General features: G+C 35.1%; 2 protein-coding genes across 5 annotated transcripts in view; both read left to right on the top strand.

Annotated features, from left to right (window-relative positions):
• The window catches only part of LOC109053914 (disintegrin and metalloproteinase domain-containing protein 9), a 1,168,157-nt gene that overhangs the window by 260,151 nt on the left and 891,161 nt on the right, over positions 1-16,845 (top strand). The gene's annotated exons all lie outside the window — the stretch shown is intronic.
• The window catches only part of LOC109046073 (PDZ and LIM domain protein 2-like), a 68,853-nt gene that overhangs the window by 8,145 nt on the left and 43,863 nt on the right, over positions 1-16,845 (top strand). For all 3 annotated transcript variants that reach the window (XM_042730111.1, XM_042730113.1, XM_042730112.1), the window contains exons 2-3: positions 8,109-8,240; positions 11,288-11,439. In XM_042730111.1, the coding sequence (XP_042586045.1) occupies positions 8,145-8,240; positions 11,288-11,439 (248 nt within the window). In that variant the 5' untranslated portion in view covers positions 8,109-8,144. The remainder of the gene's footprint in view (positions 1-8,108; positions 8,241-11,287; positions 11,440-16,845) is intronic.

Below are 16,845 nucleotides of genomic sequence, written 5' to 3'. Positions count from 1 at the left end.
AACATGTTTTAACTCCAAATTTACTTCATAATGTCAGTCGAGTGTTTAAAATAAATCCTTCTGTGAGATGATGTGGCTTCTTAAACCGAATAATTAAGGCACACAATATTTCATTTTATTTTACGCAGTGATAAAGGCTATGTCGATTAGCATTTCATTATTGATATACTTTATTATGATGAAAATTATAATAAGAAGACAGATAAACCTTACATTGCGGTAGTCGTCTGTTTATTAGTCACGTTGAATCAAAGCAGTTAAATCTTGTTTATTCAGCTGCAGCGATAGGCATTTCCTGGATTTCTTCTTCAGGGCATATTTGGATTTCCAGCGCGAGAGCGCCCTCTGGCCTTTGGATGGAGATTTACTGCTGATCACAGAACCGTGCTTCACTGAAAGAAACACATGCATGACAATCTCAGCTTCTGCCAAATCGCTATTTATTGCCTTTGCGATTTAATTTTGATTAATTGTGCAGCCTACCTGGAATGGTTTCTGATTTCTAAAGGCTGTGGAGATATTTGAGTGGCTGCAGGAACAGTAATTACTGCACAACCAGACGTTCTGACATTTCTCAAAGCACTTGCTTTCAGTGAATATCTAGGGTTCATTTCAGTTTCAATATCCTCATTAGCATGCTATTTCAGTCAGAGAGCTTCCTGGCTGACCTTACTGTCTGGTCACCCAGTTTTTTACGCTGAAGGAAACAGAATGGGCTTTCTGTAAGCATTTCAGAGAAGCATCTGAAAAGAATGACTGGTGCCAGAGTTGAAAAGAATTAAAAAGATGAGCTACTTTACATTTAAGGCCAATATTGTACTACAAATGGGAGTAGGTCTGTAAATTAAGATAAAATATTGTCCACTGATGAATCTCTCAGAATTTATCAAGAACCTGTTGGAGTCACATTTCATGACAAAATTTAGAGGGAAAAAAGAGAAATACTTTTCATAAAAAGATGCTTTGTGGCGTAAATTTCATGACAGTTATGCAAAATGAACAACATTTTGCATCCGGTTCTCATTAATGCAATGCAAAAATAAATACATGCGTACATGTGTAAACAATTAAATAAATACATAAATGCATAAGTAGGCTGAAAATCTTTGAGATTATGTAAAGTGATATATAGAAAATCTCAACTGCTTGATTATATTATTACAAAATGTAAACTATATTGCCCAGCTGTAATTTGCTAAATGCAAAAAAAAAAAAAAAAAAAAAAAAAAAAAAAATTCACAAAGTACACAATTTGATTAAAATTTGAATGATTGTTTTCAGTACACAGTTTGAGTCAAATCAGTTAACTGATTCAATTATGTATGTTTTTAATACAATTACATTGTTTCTTCCATCCTGTGTGTTTTCAGCAACCTTAATTACTCTGAATGTGAAATTCAGAATGAGAATTCCAGATGTATTATTAGTATTAAAATAGACATTAAATTCTTTCATTTATATATAAAAAAAACCACACTTTTTTCTTTTGCTTTCAGTGTGAAATGACTTCTTGACAGGTTTTGTGAGCTTGTTTCACTATCCTCAAACTTATTTTGTAGTGATAGGTGTTAAAACCTTATGTTTGGCATGTCAGGTTTCACTGGCTCTTTAGCCTTTTCTCAGAAATCCTCTGACCTTCTCAAATTTAAACTGAGTGCCAATGTACCGTACAAAAAAAGCAGCTTTATGCGTTCTCTCTTTCACAGACACCAACACCCCCTTCACTTGGATGTGAAACGGTTGTAACTATGCAAATGTTTTTTGACAGTCTCTCAGCCCTGGCCAATTCCTGCTCAGAATATTTTGGGTATGTGGAGTGTAAAAGGTCGTTTTCGCAATACAGACCTAGAGACATTGGTTGATAGTTGGGGCTTGAGAATAAATTTGATTAGATAGGGCTGCACTAAAATTATAACCATTGCAATTTAGGTCAAAATGCCATTAAACTTTAATATGAAAGAAAAAAATGGGTTACCAGACCAAATGTCTGTTATGTTACTATTATTCTTTAAGTAGGTCTGACTACCTTAAAATGGTGAAAGCTAAATATTTTATGTAAACGTTAACTTTGTTTACATTTACTTTTTGCATTGACTACACAAAAAAAAAAAAAAAAAAAAAAATGCAGAATCATGCATCTCTAGTTTAGGTTTTCATTTTAATTTCCATATTCATTGTAGAATTTATTCCAGTGCTTCACTGATTCAACACTCATTCACATCAACACCACTCATTCCATTCAGATCCTGGATTACTGGCTTTTCATCAGAAACTAGTTCCTGTAATAGTTTACATGCCATTCTTACAGTTCTGAGGTATTTCAGTTTATTCTTGTATTATATCAACAGTATGACTGGTCAGTGAAAACCTGCAATATGAGGGGAAAGTTTTCCAGTTTAAACCAGTAATACCAGTCCCTAATGACCCTAAACTGTGAGCTGTGTCATGGAGTGATGCTGACAGAAACCAAAAGCTAATAGCTGCAGGTCAGGTGTGTTGTTAGGAAACAATCACGCCGAGCAGACACAGATTCCTTTTGCTTTGTTCATAAGAACACCAAGAAGATCAGCTTATCCAGTGTTACTGTGCAGCTAGCATTGCATAGCCGTTACTATGTATTTAAATGCGTAAAACCGGTTGACCGGTTTGCCAGTTTTCCGTTCTCACATCTCCTTAAGTTTCCTCTCGCTGAAGCAAAAGGAACTCAAGCTTAATGGTCTTTTGGCAAATGCCAACAAATGTCAACATGGAAACATGGACTCCCCTAAACCTGCCTTTTATTTTTGATGCAAATACTTTCACTTTCCCAGTCAGCCGAATAATGTCTATTTTTATCTTGCAGAGCTACCCTCCCTGCCTTTCCTTCCCTTGATTTATGAAAAAGAAAAACTCACTGGAAAAGGTTCAGAACCAGGTCCAAACTATTAATTGTTTGTTGTGGACTAGTCAGGTGCTTAAATCTTGTCGTGTTAATGAATTAAAATTACTTTCCTGTCCAGTGAAGGTTGATTTTCCTGCCTTTTGGCAAAAGCTGGCAGATTATTTCCCTGTTTAATACTGTAAATCTGCTTTAAAACAACATCCTCTATTGTAAACATTACTTTTTAAATATAAAAGTTGATGGCCAACTTTTGTGCATTTCTTTGTTTACATACTATAATTTTTGATGTTGTTGGGTCAGCTCAGAAGTGCACAATGGTTCATAAATTTGTAATCTGTAAGATTTAAAAAAAAAAAAAAAAAATTACACAGTTTAACCAAAAATGCAGTAAAAACAATAATATTGTTAAATATTATTACTGTAAAACAAATGTATTCTCTTTTAATATATTTCAAAATGTAATTTATTCTTGTGATGCAGATCAGTATTTTCAGCATCATTACTCCAGTCTTCAGTGTCACATGATCCTTCAGAAATCATTATAATCTGCTGATTTGCTGCTAAATTTTTTATTTTTTTGTTTAAATTACATTATTATTATTATTTGTTAAAATGGTTGTGCTGCCTTAAATGTCTTAATTGTCACTTTTAATCAATTTTATCCACCCTTGCATAATAAAAGTATTAATTTCTTCTGAAAATATTTTTTTCCTCTGTTTGTTTGTTTATTGACAAGTTATTAAAATTCCAATAGTGTGGCGCAATTAAGATATAACTGAAAAAGCTTCTGTTCTGGAATCTGATCTAAAACACATAATATACAGCTATGATGATTCACTATGGATTGGTTTTATCAAGTAACAAAATGGAACAAGGCACTTAACGACATCGACTCACATTTCTTACTTCTTAATTACCATATTCAAATAAATTCGGCAGAATTCCTCCCCTTCATTCAGAGCAAAAAACATTGAAGTGCAGTGATTCTGTGTGAATCTAGTAACATAGTTCTTTTCTGTTCGGCTGATGCTAATGAGAGCAGCCGGGATCCTCGCTAACATGTTGGATTAATTGAGGTTCTGAGGGGAGGGAAATGTGGCTGCCGCCTCCTCTGTGATTATATAAAAAACTCAACAACAGCGCAGAGCAGCCAAAGTCTCTAGAGGCCGCAGTAATTAAGAGAGATCCTGAACAGAGGCATCGTTAAGGCTGCTAATTGCCTGGAGAGCTAATGGTGGGATAGATATGCATTCCATCGGACCAAACTCTCCAAGAATGCAGCGACATCCGTAGCCTCCACTGGGTCACGCTGGGTAGGAGAGACATGAGAGCATGCGGGTTTATGTTTGTCCCGTGTATAGAGCCAATTTCAGGCTTTCACACACTTTCTCCTGTTGATATGAAATTCAGGACAGCGTGACACAGATGCTGAACTATCTGCAGTGTTTACATGAGCAGATTCATTAAATTCTTTCTTTAATTACATCATTATCAGGGGTGTATGAGCCATGTGGTCTTTTCAAAACACAGTTGGTTCTGTAAATGTGCAGTAAGGCTGGGTGGTATGACACTATATACTGAGTGAATGGTGTCAGCTGGTTATGTAAAGATTATACTAAAATGTTTGTATTTCTGTAGATAGATTTGTTCTGTTTTTAGTCATGAATGATTTGCATGTGAGAGTGAGTAAGAATGCAAGAGAGGTGTTTTTCAAGCTTTTTAGGAAGTAGTTATACTGTCTTTTAGATTGTGACCAAATACTATTTAATTTAAGGATATTAATATGATAAAATGTTTTCATGACTGATATTAAAATTCTGATACCATTTCATCTAAATTTAGAATAACAATAAAATAAAATAAAATAAATACAAATCAATTTAGGCATAACATAATAATTAACAGTATGAATATAACAGTATTATAAACGGTATGAAAATTAGTATTTATATTGGAATTAATTCATATTAAATTTCTATACTATTTTGTCTCAATTTTAAAACACAAATACATTTACTTTAAGTCTTTTTAGGGATAGCATTATAATGTACTGTACATTATGAAAAAATAATTCATATAAAATACTGTTTTGTCTAAAAAAAACAAACTTAAAAAGTCAACTTACATTTTTTTTATAATTTTCATAAAATATTATGCAAAATAAAAAACAAAATTAAATTACAATATAATTCATTTCAAAATAAAATACTATCTAAACTAAATAAAAATGAAAAAAAAAAACAAAAAAAGATTAAAAAATTCAAAACAATGTATGAAAAATGAATATTCATTGATGTTTGCTAAAGGTTATATTTACAGTAACAGTGTTATAAAAGTGTTTGCTATTAACTTTAGGTTAGCATTGGATGGGAAATATAGTCTAAATGTTAAAATAAGAAATAAGCATGTATAATTAAATATTAAATATAAAATAATACCAATAAATTACCAAAAACAAAATGTGTAATAATGGCCTGAAATCAGTATTGTACCAATATATCATGCATCCCTGATTTAATTCCTGAATTTGTCAAAAATGGGAATTACCTAATGTCTGTTTAACATGCAAAACATTTTCAATAGAATTTCCAGCTAAATATTACCATGGAATTAAATGACATGGTTTTTCATACTGCCCCTAATTTACAATATAACAAATGCCTTTTTCCTTCTTCCCAAAGTAGGACTTTGTGGTAAGTTTGTGTAGTTTGTGACTGTAAATAGTTCTGAAAATGTAAGTTTATGGTTGACCAGCCCTTAAATGACTGGAGTCTTTTGATTTAGGTGTAAACAGTGGCTTTTCCCCCTCATTGTTGCATAAGTACATTGAAACTATCAAAGGTCAAATCAGGGTAAGCAGACTGACAGGGACAGATAAAGGCTGTAAACCTCAGTTCAGTATCAGAGGGAAAACAAACTGCCCACGCCCAAAAACAGTAGTTTTGCATCGTATTTCTAATCTGAGATATTTACAGTAGCTATAAAAATCATCACAGATCACATTCCAGAGCTGTTGAAAGAAGCCGGTTCTCGTACGTCACTTGATCCTGACAGCAAACAGTTTTTGTTTTTGAAGTTTCCACCAGAGAGTCCAGGCATGTTTATCTGCCATATATAAAAAACATAAATTACACATATAAAAGCACATATATATATAATATAAGCATATATATAATTGATTCATATATATAATTGATCCTCCCCCCCCCCACAAAAAAAAAAAAAAAAAGAAGAGAGAGAAAAGCACACATATATATAATATAAGCATATATATAATTGATTCAGGCTACAGATCACTGTCTGCACTCCCACTGGTAGTCAATGCATTTGCACTGCCAGTTGAATAATGTACCTGTTGCTCTTTTCCATGCAGTTGCAATGAATGATGACTGGAGCTTTTCAGGTTCTAAAAGCCTTCTGAAGCCATCAAAATGGTCTATATCCACAAAGCTATTAGTAAGCTACCTATTGAAAAATGCTTGGAACATAACACGTAAGTTGTATGGATCACTTATAGTAAACTTTTGAGGCTTTTGCATCTTTTATGATACTTGAAATTTTCAATGTCCATTTATTGTAATTAAATGTTAAAGAGTGAACAGCACAGTCTTGGTTACACATGTAATGTATCTATTTATGTTCCACAGTTGATAAAAACAAAACAAAAAAAAACAAACAACAAAAAAACTACACAAGGGTGTGTAAATAAAAATTTTCTTTTTTTTTGGAGCTGGTACTGGTAAGTCTTGTCTGAAAAGCAAGATGTCTTGACTACTGTATCTTGTGGTGGTCTTGGTCGTGGTTCTGCTTGGTTTTTGTATGGAGCAGATGTGTCAGTAAACTCTAGGGTCTTCTACACGGGTGCTCGTTGCCCTGCACATATTTTAGTATTAAATGTTTGCATCCCCGTTTACAGTGGTCTCAATGAGGTTCAGTGCATTTGAAGTGGGTACAGTGAACCATCAGGGCTCTAAATAGCTCTTCATTATAAATGTCCAAGATGACCAAGATCTACACAATGGCTGGGCGTTTATTTATTTATTCATTTAAATATTTGATATAGCTGCAATATTATTTTGTTAATGCTGTTAAAGTACCAGCATTGTGAATATTGTAATGATTTAATGCACTTTTATTTGGCCACCTTAAAGATTTTTTTAGTAGCTTAATGCTTAATAGATATTTTTAATGTTTTAATACCTATTTTAAAAGTATTTGATTTAATTTCTGTGAATTAGTTATTTAAAATAGATTATACCCAATAATCTTAAACTACTAATTCTAAACTGGATTCTATGTCTTTTTTTTATTTTGCAACTGCGTCTGACTTTTTGATCAAAATTATGGCTCATTTGTTAAAAAATATAATCGTTTTAGCAATTTCTTTCACTAATTTTCACATATGAGATGATATACAGTACATACATTTATTGAAACATAAACAAGGGAAAGGGGGGAAGAAAAGAGGGAAAGGGGGAAAAACTAATTATACATACCTTTCAAGTGTGACATGGGCGGGGGTCTAACTTAATAGTATTAGTATTGCTACTACTATTACTATTATTACTTATTACCTTCCTCATCCTCCAATGTTTGTTATTAATGCTATTATTATCATCATTATTATTGTCATCATTATTATTACTATTATTGTTTTCTACTATGTTTGTTGTACTTTTCTACATGTTGCTTTGTTATACACCCCCCCCCCACACACACACATACTGACTCACACATCTCATGTTGGCTGTCATGTATGTTTTGTTGACCTTGGTTATTTTGTATTTGTATCCTGTACATAGTATATATGTTTGCATAATAATAATTAAAAAGCTTTCACTAATTTTAATCAGTTCAAAATATTAAACTGCATTTTTTGGGTTAAGAAACTCAAACTGAATCTAAAGTGGTTTGTTGCTCTCCTTAAGGGTGCTAGATCTTTAAAAACACACTCCAGGAATGTCAGTCATGTGGCACCTCTCTATGATTCCTGATTGTTACAGTGTCTGTGGATTTGAGCTGCAGTCATGTGGAATAGGATGAAAGGTGTTCTGAAGAGCAGGTGAAGGCAGTTTACCTTTCAACAGCAGCCAGTGGTTCAGAGATGTGGAAACTATGAGACACATCTGTGGCATTTCAGCTTGATGTCAAATTAAACTTGACCGACGCTCTCTCCATCTGTGGGGTTTTTGCCTCTTCTCACACTCCTTCTTTTTTCCTCTCGCAGCACTTCTGAGAGCATTGGGCAGCAGCCTGTGGTCACATGATGCCATTTACTGTGAACCTGATTGGCCCGTCCCCCTGGGGGTTCAGAATTTCTGGAGGGCGAGACTTCAAGAAGGCCATAACAGTTTCCAAGGTATGTTTTCATCCCTGTTAACCAAAGTGCCAGTCCAGAAAATGGTTCATCTCCTCGTTTTTTTGCATCAGCGATTAAAGCAATGATGCCTTATACCTAACTTTTCTCATTACACACTGTATTGCACTCTGTCTCCCTGACTACTTCAACCAAACAAGACCTGTATAATTAAAGAGGAAGTTCCTGGTTATTGTATTGTAGGTGGTCAAGCTATTGTTTTTTGTTTGTTTTTTTTTTTACCTCTTTTTCCTTGCAGGTATTCTCTATTCTCTTTTTAGAATAATAGAAAATATGAATATCAGAATCAGAATTAGCTTTATTCGTCAGGTCTGCGCAAACACACAAAAAATTTGTTGTGTTTTTTTTAAGGTGCTTCTGGTACATACATAAAAAAAAAACTTTTACATAGTAAGACATAGCAATAAATACTGTGTATTACCACACTGTTGAATATGAACGCAACAATGGGTAAAAGTGAAGTTGAAGCACAGCATGAATCACTGGGTTCCTCTTGGAATAACAACAACAACAAAAAAAACCTTGGATCTGTCAAGAAAGAAAAAATCTCAAACTCAACCAAACGATTTATGCCAAAAACTTGTAAACATCCGAAATTTTTTCTGTCATACACCCCAATAAACTTTACAAAATCAATCCTGTGGTTGGTGGAAAAACACTTTAAAAATCACTGGGACCGAATGATCTACACTCCACACCAGAATAATCAATACATTTTTGTTAATAGGTGAAGATCCTTCTTGAACTCCATTAGGACTCTTTACTTTTCAGTTGATCCTTATTAAAACCAGTGAAACCAGTTTTAGGATTTTTATCAAAAATAAAGAAAAAAACATCTTATAAAGGTCTATATCTTTCATTGTTTTTCTTGTTCACACCATGAATATAGCTGTGGTAACTGGTATGGCGTTAAACTATAAACAAACAAAAAAATGTGTTGGGTTCACACTTATTTATTGTGAGTCTGGTCTCTCAGAACAGGTTAACCAATTGCTTTTTTTGAGTTCAAGCTTTCAGAATTTAGACAGTTGTAGAAGACCTTTTCAACGGAGAAGTTCAGAATCTGCTGTACTTCTGCCACCTAGTCTGGAACCCATTTATTTTTGTTTTTCATGGGCTTTGGGACAATTTTCAAATTGAACCAAAACAGTTCCTCTCAAGTAAAAAACAAAAGTTTATTTCATTCAAACAAATTCCATGTTGTGATCCAAAAATACACCATAGTGTTTCTAATTAAAGGCAGCTAATGGAACTTTTCCTTTCAGATCCTGGTCACATCTGCATTGTAACCCAGAATTCCATTGCATTTAAACATAAACCGCTTTAGAACACTGAGATTTTCAAATTTATGGCTCTCATTATCCTTATTGTTTCCCATTACCACATTGTTTCAAATGCACTATTAAAGGGACAGTTCACCAATAAAATGAAAATTGTCATTTACTCATCCCCAAGTTGTTCCAAGCCCATAAGACTTTTTATCATTTATCTTTGAAACACAACTGAAGATAATCTTAATGAAACCTGAGATTTCGGTCTCTCCATTGAATGGCTATGCAGCCAAAACTCTGATGCTTTAAAAAGTTAGTAAAGACATTGTGAAAGACTCCAGGACTCCAGATCTGATGGCTTTATTTGATGAACACATTTGATTAAGTCTTTTATTCTCGCACAAACATTAGTCAGCGCACATATATTCAGTTCATCAAATATATTAAATGTGAGCTCAGATGTGCTTGATGCAGTTTTCATGTTTGTGTGGACTACCCTTTAGGGTTCCCTCAAGAGCCTGTATGTGAGGAAAATGAGTGCTTTTGAGAGAGGTTGTAAGAAACACAGAAGAGAACAGCATGGGGTGTTTTTTTAATAGGGCTCCAAAGGACCACATGGAGAGATGGGCCAGAGTGTAGTAGCAGGAGTTTGGCATGGGCACAAATCTTCCAGACTCTCCATGATTCCTCAAGCTTTACGTACATGTTTTGACACTGTTGCGTGAGACAAACCTCAGAAACTATCTACCTAGATATTCCTATAAAAATACCTGATGCCGTTGAGAGTTTCTGATAATTGAAATTCTGGAGTGAAGTATGAGGGTGTGAAGTGAAGTGCTCATCTGTCTCTCAGGTCTTCACCACTGTCACACTCAGAGGGGAAGGATAGTCGCACTCCACATGAAGCGAGGTGTACTCTGATTACATGAGACGCGCTCTATTGTGTGTCTCTGTAGCAACAGTTAATTGGGACTCGAGCAGGTCCTCAGACATGGCACCTCTGCACCTTCGCTTTCAGCTAACATCAACAACAACAACAACAACAACAGCTGACTGACTGGCAATCTGCAGGGCCTCTCTGTGCCGGGCTGTTTGTGTGTTTGGAGTCGAGCTGAGGTGTTGCTTTCCTCCTTTCCTACTAATGAGGTTGTGGCCTTATTGACTATTGAGTCTTGAGGGGATTCAAAGGTTTGCTCAACTAACAGCAGCCCCTGTCTAGTTGTTTTCAAGATTCCTGCCAACTTTAACACTACTATAAGTAATCCATTGGTGGGTTGATGGTGTAAGAAAAGTCTGCGGTGTTATTAAAACATTGCTCTGTTTGACACAGAAACATTGACTCAACCAAGTTTGGGGCAGGACTTATAACCAAATGACAGATGAGAAAGTGTTCAGGAAAGCTGTTTAGAAACAGTCTAACAGTGGCAATTAAATCCCCACACTGTAAAACAAGTCGGAATATAAATTGAGTAAATAGAGGCAATAAACATTACTATTAATTCAACAGAACATATCTATGTTAGCATACTTGCATAATGTTTCTGTGAAGTTTAAATGAGCAGGACTGGTTAAACAGTGTTCCATTCATCACAGAAAACCAAATTGTATCTCGTAGTAGCAAAACATTTTGTAATCTGTAATGTTTTTAATATTCATTAAACAATACCTCTGTTGACTCAAATTTAATGGGCTTTCTTCTTAATGGGTCACAGACTGTACGAGGCTGAGTTGTGATTGGTTGAATGTTTTTGTCTAAAGGTAAATGCTGGCAGTAAGGCAGAGACGGCCTGTCTTCAGCCTGGTGACATCATCATGGAGATTAATGGACTCAATACTGGCGAGATGCTCAACGTAGAGGCACAAAACAAAATCAAGAGCTGCACGACTCAGTTGCAACTTCTCGTAGAAAGGTAAGGGTGCCTCTATTTTCTTTATGTAGCCTATATTGTTTGTCTTTCAGAGATGGATACAAGTGCATTAGTACTGGTCTAAAATGTCAGTGATGGTCATTCATTTTGTTCTATTTTTAAACATTTCACACAAATTAAAAACTACTTCACTTTTAAAGAAAGTCAGTTTACTTTGTGGGCATGTTTGCAATGCCTCTAGACAGCCATTTTTGCAAAACCATTTTCTATCTTCTTGTGGGGAACTATCTACTAATGGGGAGATACTGAAATCCCAAAAACTACTTGACAAACTCACATTTGAATAACATCGGACATGAACTTTCTAGTAAATATAGTTTCTTATACTCAAACTAGAGCTGGTCCAAATACCATTTTTTGAGCTTCAAAGCTTCGGTAGTAATCAACACCGAATATTCGAAGCTTCGGAGGGAGGGGGCTGAACATATTCTTCTCTCAACAACGTGTCTACACTGGATGCCGCGCTGCGACAAAATACAATAGAACCTATTATGCTGTCTACATTGGATGCGGCGCAGCATGGTGGGATAAATTCCCGACAGTAAACTGCTGCTGCGTTCTATTTATGACATACTGACACAAATTTCAAATGATTTTCAACGGTCACTTTGTCGCGTCCAGTGTAGACTCAGTGTAATAAAGGCAGGAATCTCTGTGTGTCTGTGTGTTTGTCTGTTTGCATTTGTATTACATCGAGAACCGTTCATCCAATTGACTTCACGCTTGGCGGGTGTGTTGCCATGGACCCAAGGGAGTGCAGTGTCTCGTTTTGGTGCAATATGGACATGCGACACATTCCGAATTTATAAACTTTTAATAAACTGCAGAACAGCATGAGCTGAAAGCGGCGCACCTCACGCGGGAAGGGCTTATATGCTCTGAGAACGGACACTGCACTAGTGATACAAAACACACAGGTCTGTTAAGAGTAATACTTTTAATATAGACAAATTATTATTTGGCTGGGCTACTTTGTTTTTTTTTATGGCTGCCGTATTCGCAAGTATTTTCCAAGTAAATTAACTGCATGTTTTTATCATGTGTAAAATTACTGATTAATGTGGCAGATAAAAGCAGCTAATTTGATTTTTTTTTTTTTTTACACCAACAATATACTATAGGCGTACTACTAACAGAAATTAGGTGATTTTTAAAACTTTATGTGCTGTTGTGGTAGGCCAGTTTCATATTGCATATTTGGCACACTGCCTTTCTTGTCCTCACTCAATTTAAAGTTCTCCCACACAGCTGAGGTCTTCGGCATGTTTGTCTTCTCTTCCAGATGAAATGAATCATGAAAAAATAAAAACAACAACAACTAATATTTGAATCTCAAATAATCGAATATTCTGGTCAAGCCCTAACTCAAACAATTAAAAAATATGTATTTCAGGTTGGTAAAGCCAATGCTTATGTTCATTCCTGAGTGCAGGACTTGAGACACTAACTGTTTCTATTGCATCCAGAGCTTCTCATGATACCTGTGATTACACAATGACTTTACCAATTGACCCTTCGCCAAGAGTTTGATTGACAGGCAATCTGACCAATCATAATGCAGAATCTGCCATTTTGTCTGACAAACAAACTAGACAGGAGAGCAGATTAACGTCAGTGGACTTGATCTTGAAAAATGGTGTATTGACGTGTTTCCGCAATTAAAACAAACAAAAAAAATTTCTGATGTTCTTTCATGTTTATCTCATGCTATAACTATTAAAGAGGAAGAGATGATTGATTCACGTGCCGCTTGAACTGAGGCACTACAGCGATCTGTCAAGACTCATTAAAAAGCCACAAAACGCTATTTATTGTTTGAAATTCTTAAAAAAATTACAAAATTTGAAAGCTGAGACTTTGTTTGAAACCAGAAGTAACCTGCTCTGTCTTGTCTGTTGTTGTGTTGTCAGTGTTGTCTATGCTCCAAAATGAATTTTTCACTGTGTGGGAACGTGTAGAGTGAGAGCCGCATTGCTTGTCAGACATAGCAAAAGTAACTAAAGAGGGCGGGTCTTTGCAAAGGTCAATTGGCGATTGTTTTTTTTATTTATTTAGAAGGCAAGTCTTATTCTGGCCTATTGTGTGTTGCACTTACTCCCATTCAAAGTAATACAAGACTTGTCTTGGTATGTATAATGTCTTAGTTGAAATTCAGTAACTACTAAATGTTTAAGGGAGCTAGAGATTTGATCCATGTGAAGTGAAAGTGGAAAAAAGTGAACGTGAAGTGACGTGTGGCCAATTATGATGAAGCATACTCAGAATTTGTGCTCTGCATTTAACCCATCCAAGTGCGCGCATACACCGTGAACACACTCCCGGAGCACTGTGCAGCCATATTGCTGCCGCACCCGGGGAGCTGTTGGGGGTTCAGTGACTTGCTCAAGGGTCTCGCCTCAGTCATGGTATTGAAGTCATGGTGGAAGAGAGCCCTGTACATTCACTCCCCCCCCACCTACAATCTCTGCCGGAGCTGAGACTCGAACACGCAACCTTTGGGTTACAAGTCCGACACTCTATCCATTAGGCCTACAGTAGCTTTTTAACCCTCTGAGGTCTAGGGGGTTTTGGGGGCCTGGAGAAGTTTTGACATCCCCTGACTTTTGTGCTTTTTTCAGTTGCTCATAAATAGATACATGGCTAGAGTCTAATAACACTGTAATCAGTACAAACTGGACTACAATAATATGTAAATAGCATGTATGTACATGATTGTCTTTTTGAGAAAATAACGTTTATGTGTGGTTAGTAAAAAACTACAGTTTTGAAGTCACTGAAATAAGGTCATAAAACACATACAGAACATTTGTTCACAAGACTGTCAAACCTGGAGCTTGTAGCCTAGAATTTGTGCTTCAAAATGATGTGAAAATCATCTTGTTTACTCACTCACAGAAAACAATAGAAACAATAGATTAATTTAAATTTTCTAAGACACTTTTTGTTTCAAAAAGGAATATGTGAGTAGGCGTCAACTATCATGAATATTTGTGTGATTCACACCTGAGAAGACAAAGACCCACCTAATGAGCTGCATAATGAGCCTTTCAGTCAGGTGTGTTAATAATAGGGAAGAGTTACAAGAAAGAATGTGAGGACAAAATAAATGTATATATTTTTATGTTTGTAGTTTATTTAGAATATATTTAATTATCCCACAAAATAACTTGCAAGTGCAGTTAAACAGTTTATTAGGAACAGTCAAAGCTGACTTTCCATGCTGAATTTTTAGCATTATTACTCCAGTCACACAATCCTTCAGAAATCATTCTAATATTCTGATTTGCTACTCAAAAAAACATTTATTATCTTATTATTATTATTATTATTATTATTATTATTATTATTAATTTTGAAAAGAGATGGGTTTTTTTGATTAATTGAAAGAACAGCATCATTTCTAACATGATTATTGTATTTATCATCACTTGTGTGCTAAATAAAGTATATATATATATACTGACTCCCAGCTTTTAAATGGTATAGTGTATATTGTTACACTTAGAGTAAGACTGGAGTAATGAGGCTGAAAATTTACCTTTGATCACAGGAATAAATTACATTTTAAAATATAATCAAAAAGAAAGCAGTTATTTTAAATAGTAAAAATATTTCACAATATTACTGCTTTAGCAAATGCAACTTTCTATATTTTGGATCAAATAAATGCAGGCTCATGTGTCATGTTGAAATATATAAATGAATGTCACATACCCGGCATTTCCGAAATTTATATTGTTTATGTGCCCTGAAGGACATACATTTTTGAAGAGACTTTGAAGAGATGGGAGTGTGTGCCTCGCTTGGTCTTAGCTGTGTTCCAGGTTCCTGAGTGGGCTGCTTATTTGCATTGGCTCGCTTTGCAACAGGTTATTATTTATCTGAAATAAGTAAGCATGCTGTTTACGCAAATAAACTGAATTTTTAACATTATTGTGATGGTCACTGATACGATTAGTAATTTATAGGGAAAAAAAACACAAACACAATTACCGTCTGATATTTACAGCTTACTTGATACACTTTTTTTTTTCCTTTACCTCAGATGCTTGCAAACACAAATGACGGGGTATAACACATTAAAAATATTTACACCAGAGCAGATATTGATGAACAGAAGCTTAGTTACATTCTTGAAAACACAAGCATGCTTTGTATGAAGGCCTATACAATATATATAGTTCTAAACATATATGGTTATATCCGTGAACAGAGAATAGTTTTGTCTAATCATTCTTACTGACATTAAGCAAGCAACATTATAACTCATATTACTTTTATATCGTATTGCTGTCTATGTTATAGAACCTAAAAAATAAAAAAAAAACTCCTGGCATCGTGAAACACTGAGATGATGTAAATGAAACTTCATAATGTTTCACCTGATTATATATTTTGTCAGAAATTATAGTCTGGAAAAAGTCTAACTAGTAAAATGTATACAAGTTATATGAAAACTAATACAAGTAGATTAATAATAAAATAGACTTGCTCATGTTTATCTCTGCTGGGTCAAGCTGCTTCATTCTTCTTTCTGAGGTAATCCAAATCTTATTTCTCTCAGCGGTCTTATTGAGGTGAATTATGTCTTATTCCTCTCAGTGCGAAGCAAACAATAACAATTAAAAAACGTGAAGTACAGTCTCGCTGCTTTGTTTGCTCTGATGTGGGCAGTTACCCGCAGCGAGCGTCAAGTGGATGATTATAATCTCAATAGCGCGCTCGGCGCGTGGGCGTGGTCACATTAGATATAATAAAGGGAGAAGTGAAAGACTGGAAATCGCGTTGTTTTCATGTGGATTACTTTATCACAGAATATTTTTTCCGATAAGACTTGCTCAGTTTAAAAGTAGACATGTCAAGCTTTCTATAGATATATCTCTCATGTCTCTTTGTTGAGTATTTGCTGAGTTACAGTTCATTTTAATGATGCCTTTCTAAATAAAGATCACTGCAGACCAAGACTGCAGACAGCGCACTCTGTTTTCTTTATTTTGTAAATGCACAAAGTCTTGTTGTTATCGTGTGTAAACAAATAAAAGTAGACCCTTTACAGATTCGTTTGATGTATTGCTCTTATCAGTACGATCAAAACTGAAAGTGTAATTTAAGTTCTTTTTGGTCTTATCAGGAGAATTTGCCTCAAAACGTGTATCCACATTCGCCGACTCCAGAGGTTTAAATTAAAGATCTCTTTCTTAAAGACCTCGGGGTCCGATGAACCCAAAACCAGTCCAGTTATACAGGATTTAGTTGATTTAGATCAATTGGTCAAGTACCTGTTCAGTCATCTAATTGGCTAGTCGAAGCCTGTGATTTTGCTCGCTTTTATGTCAGCACAAGTAAACACACTGTTCTGGCTAGAACGGTACCTTTGCCCTCTCACAC

This window comes from Cyprinus carpio, chromosome B8 (genome assembly GCF_018340385.1).
Source record: "Cyprinus carpio isolate SPL01 chromosome B8, ASM1834038v1, whole genome shotgun sequence".
In the NCBI taxonomy this organism is placed as follows: Eukaryota; Metazoa; Chordata; class Actinopteri; order Cypriniformes; family Cyprinidae; genus Cyprinus; species Cyprinus carpio.
This window is presented reverse-complemented; position numbering and strand designations above follow the sequence as displayed.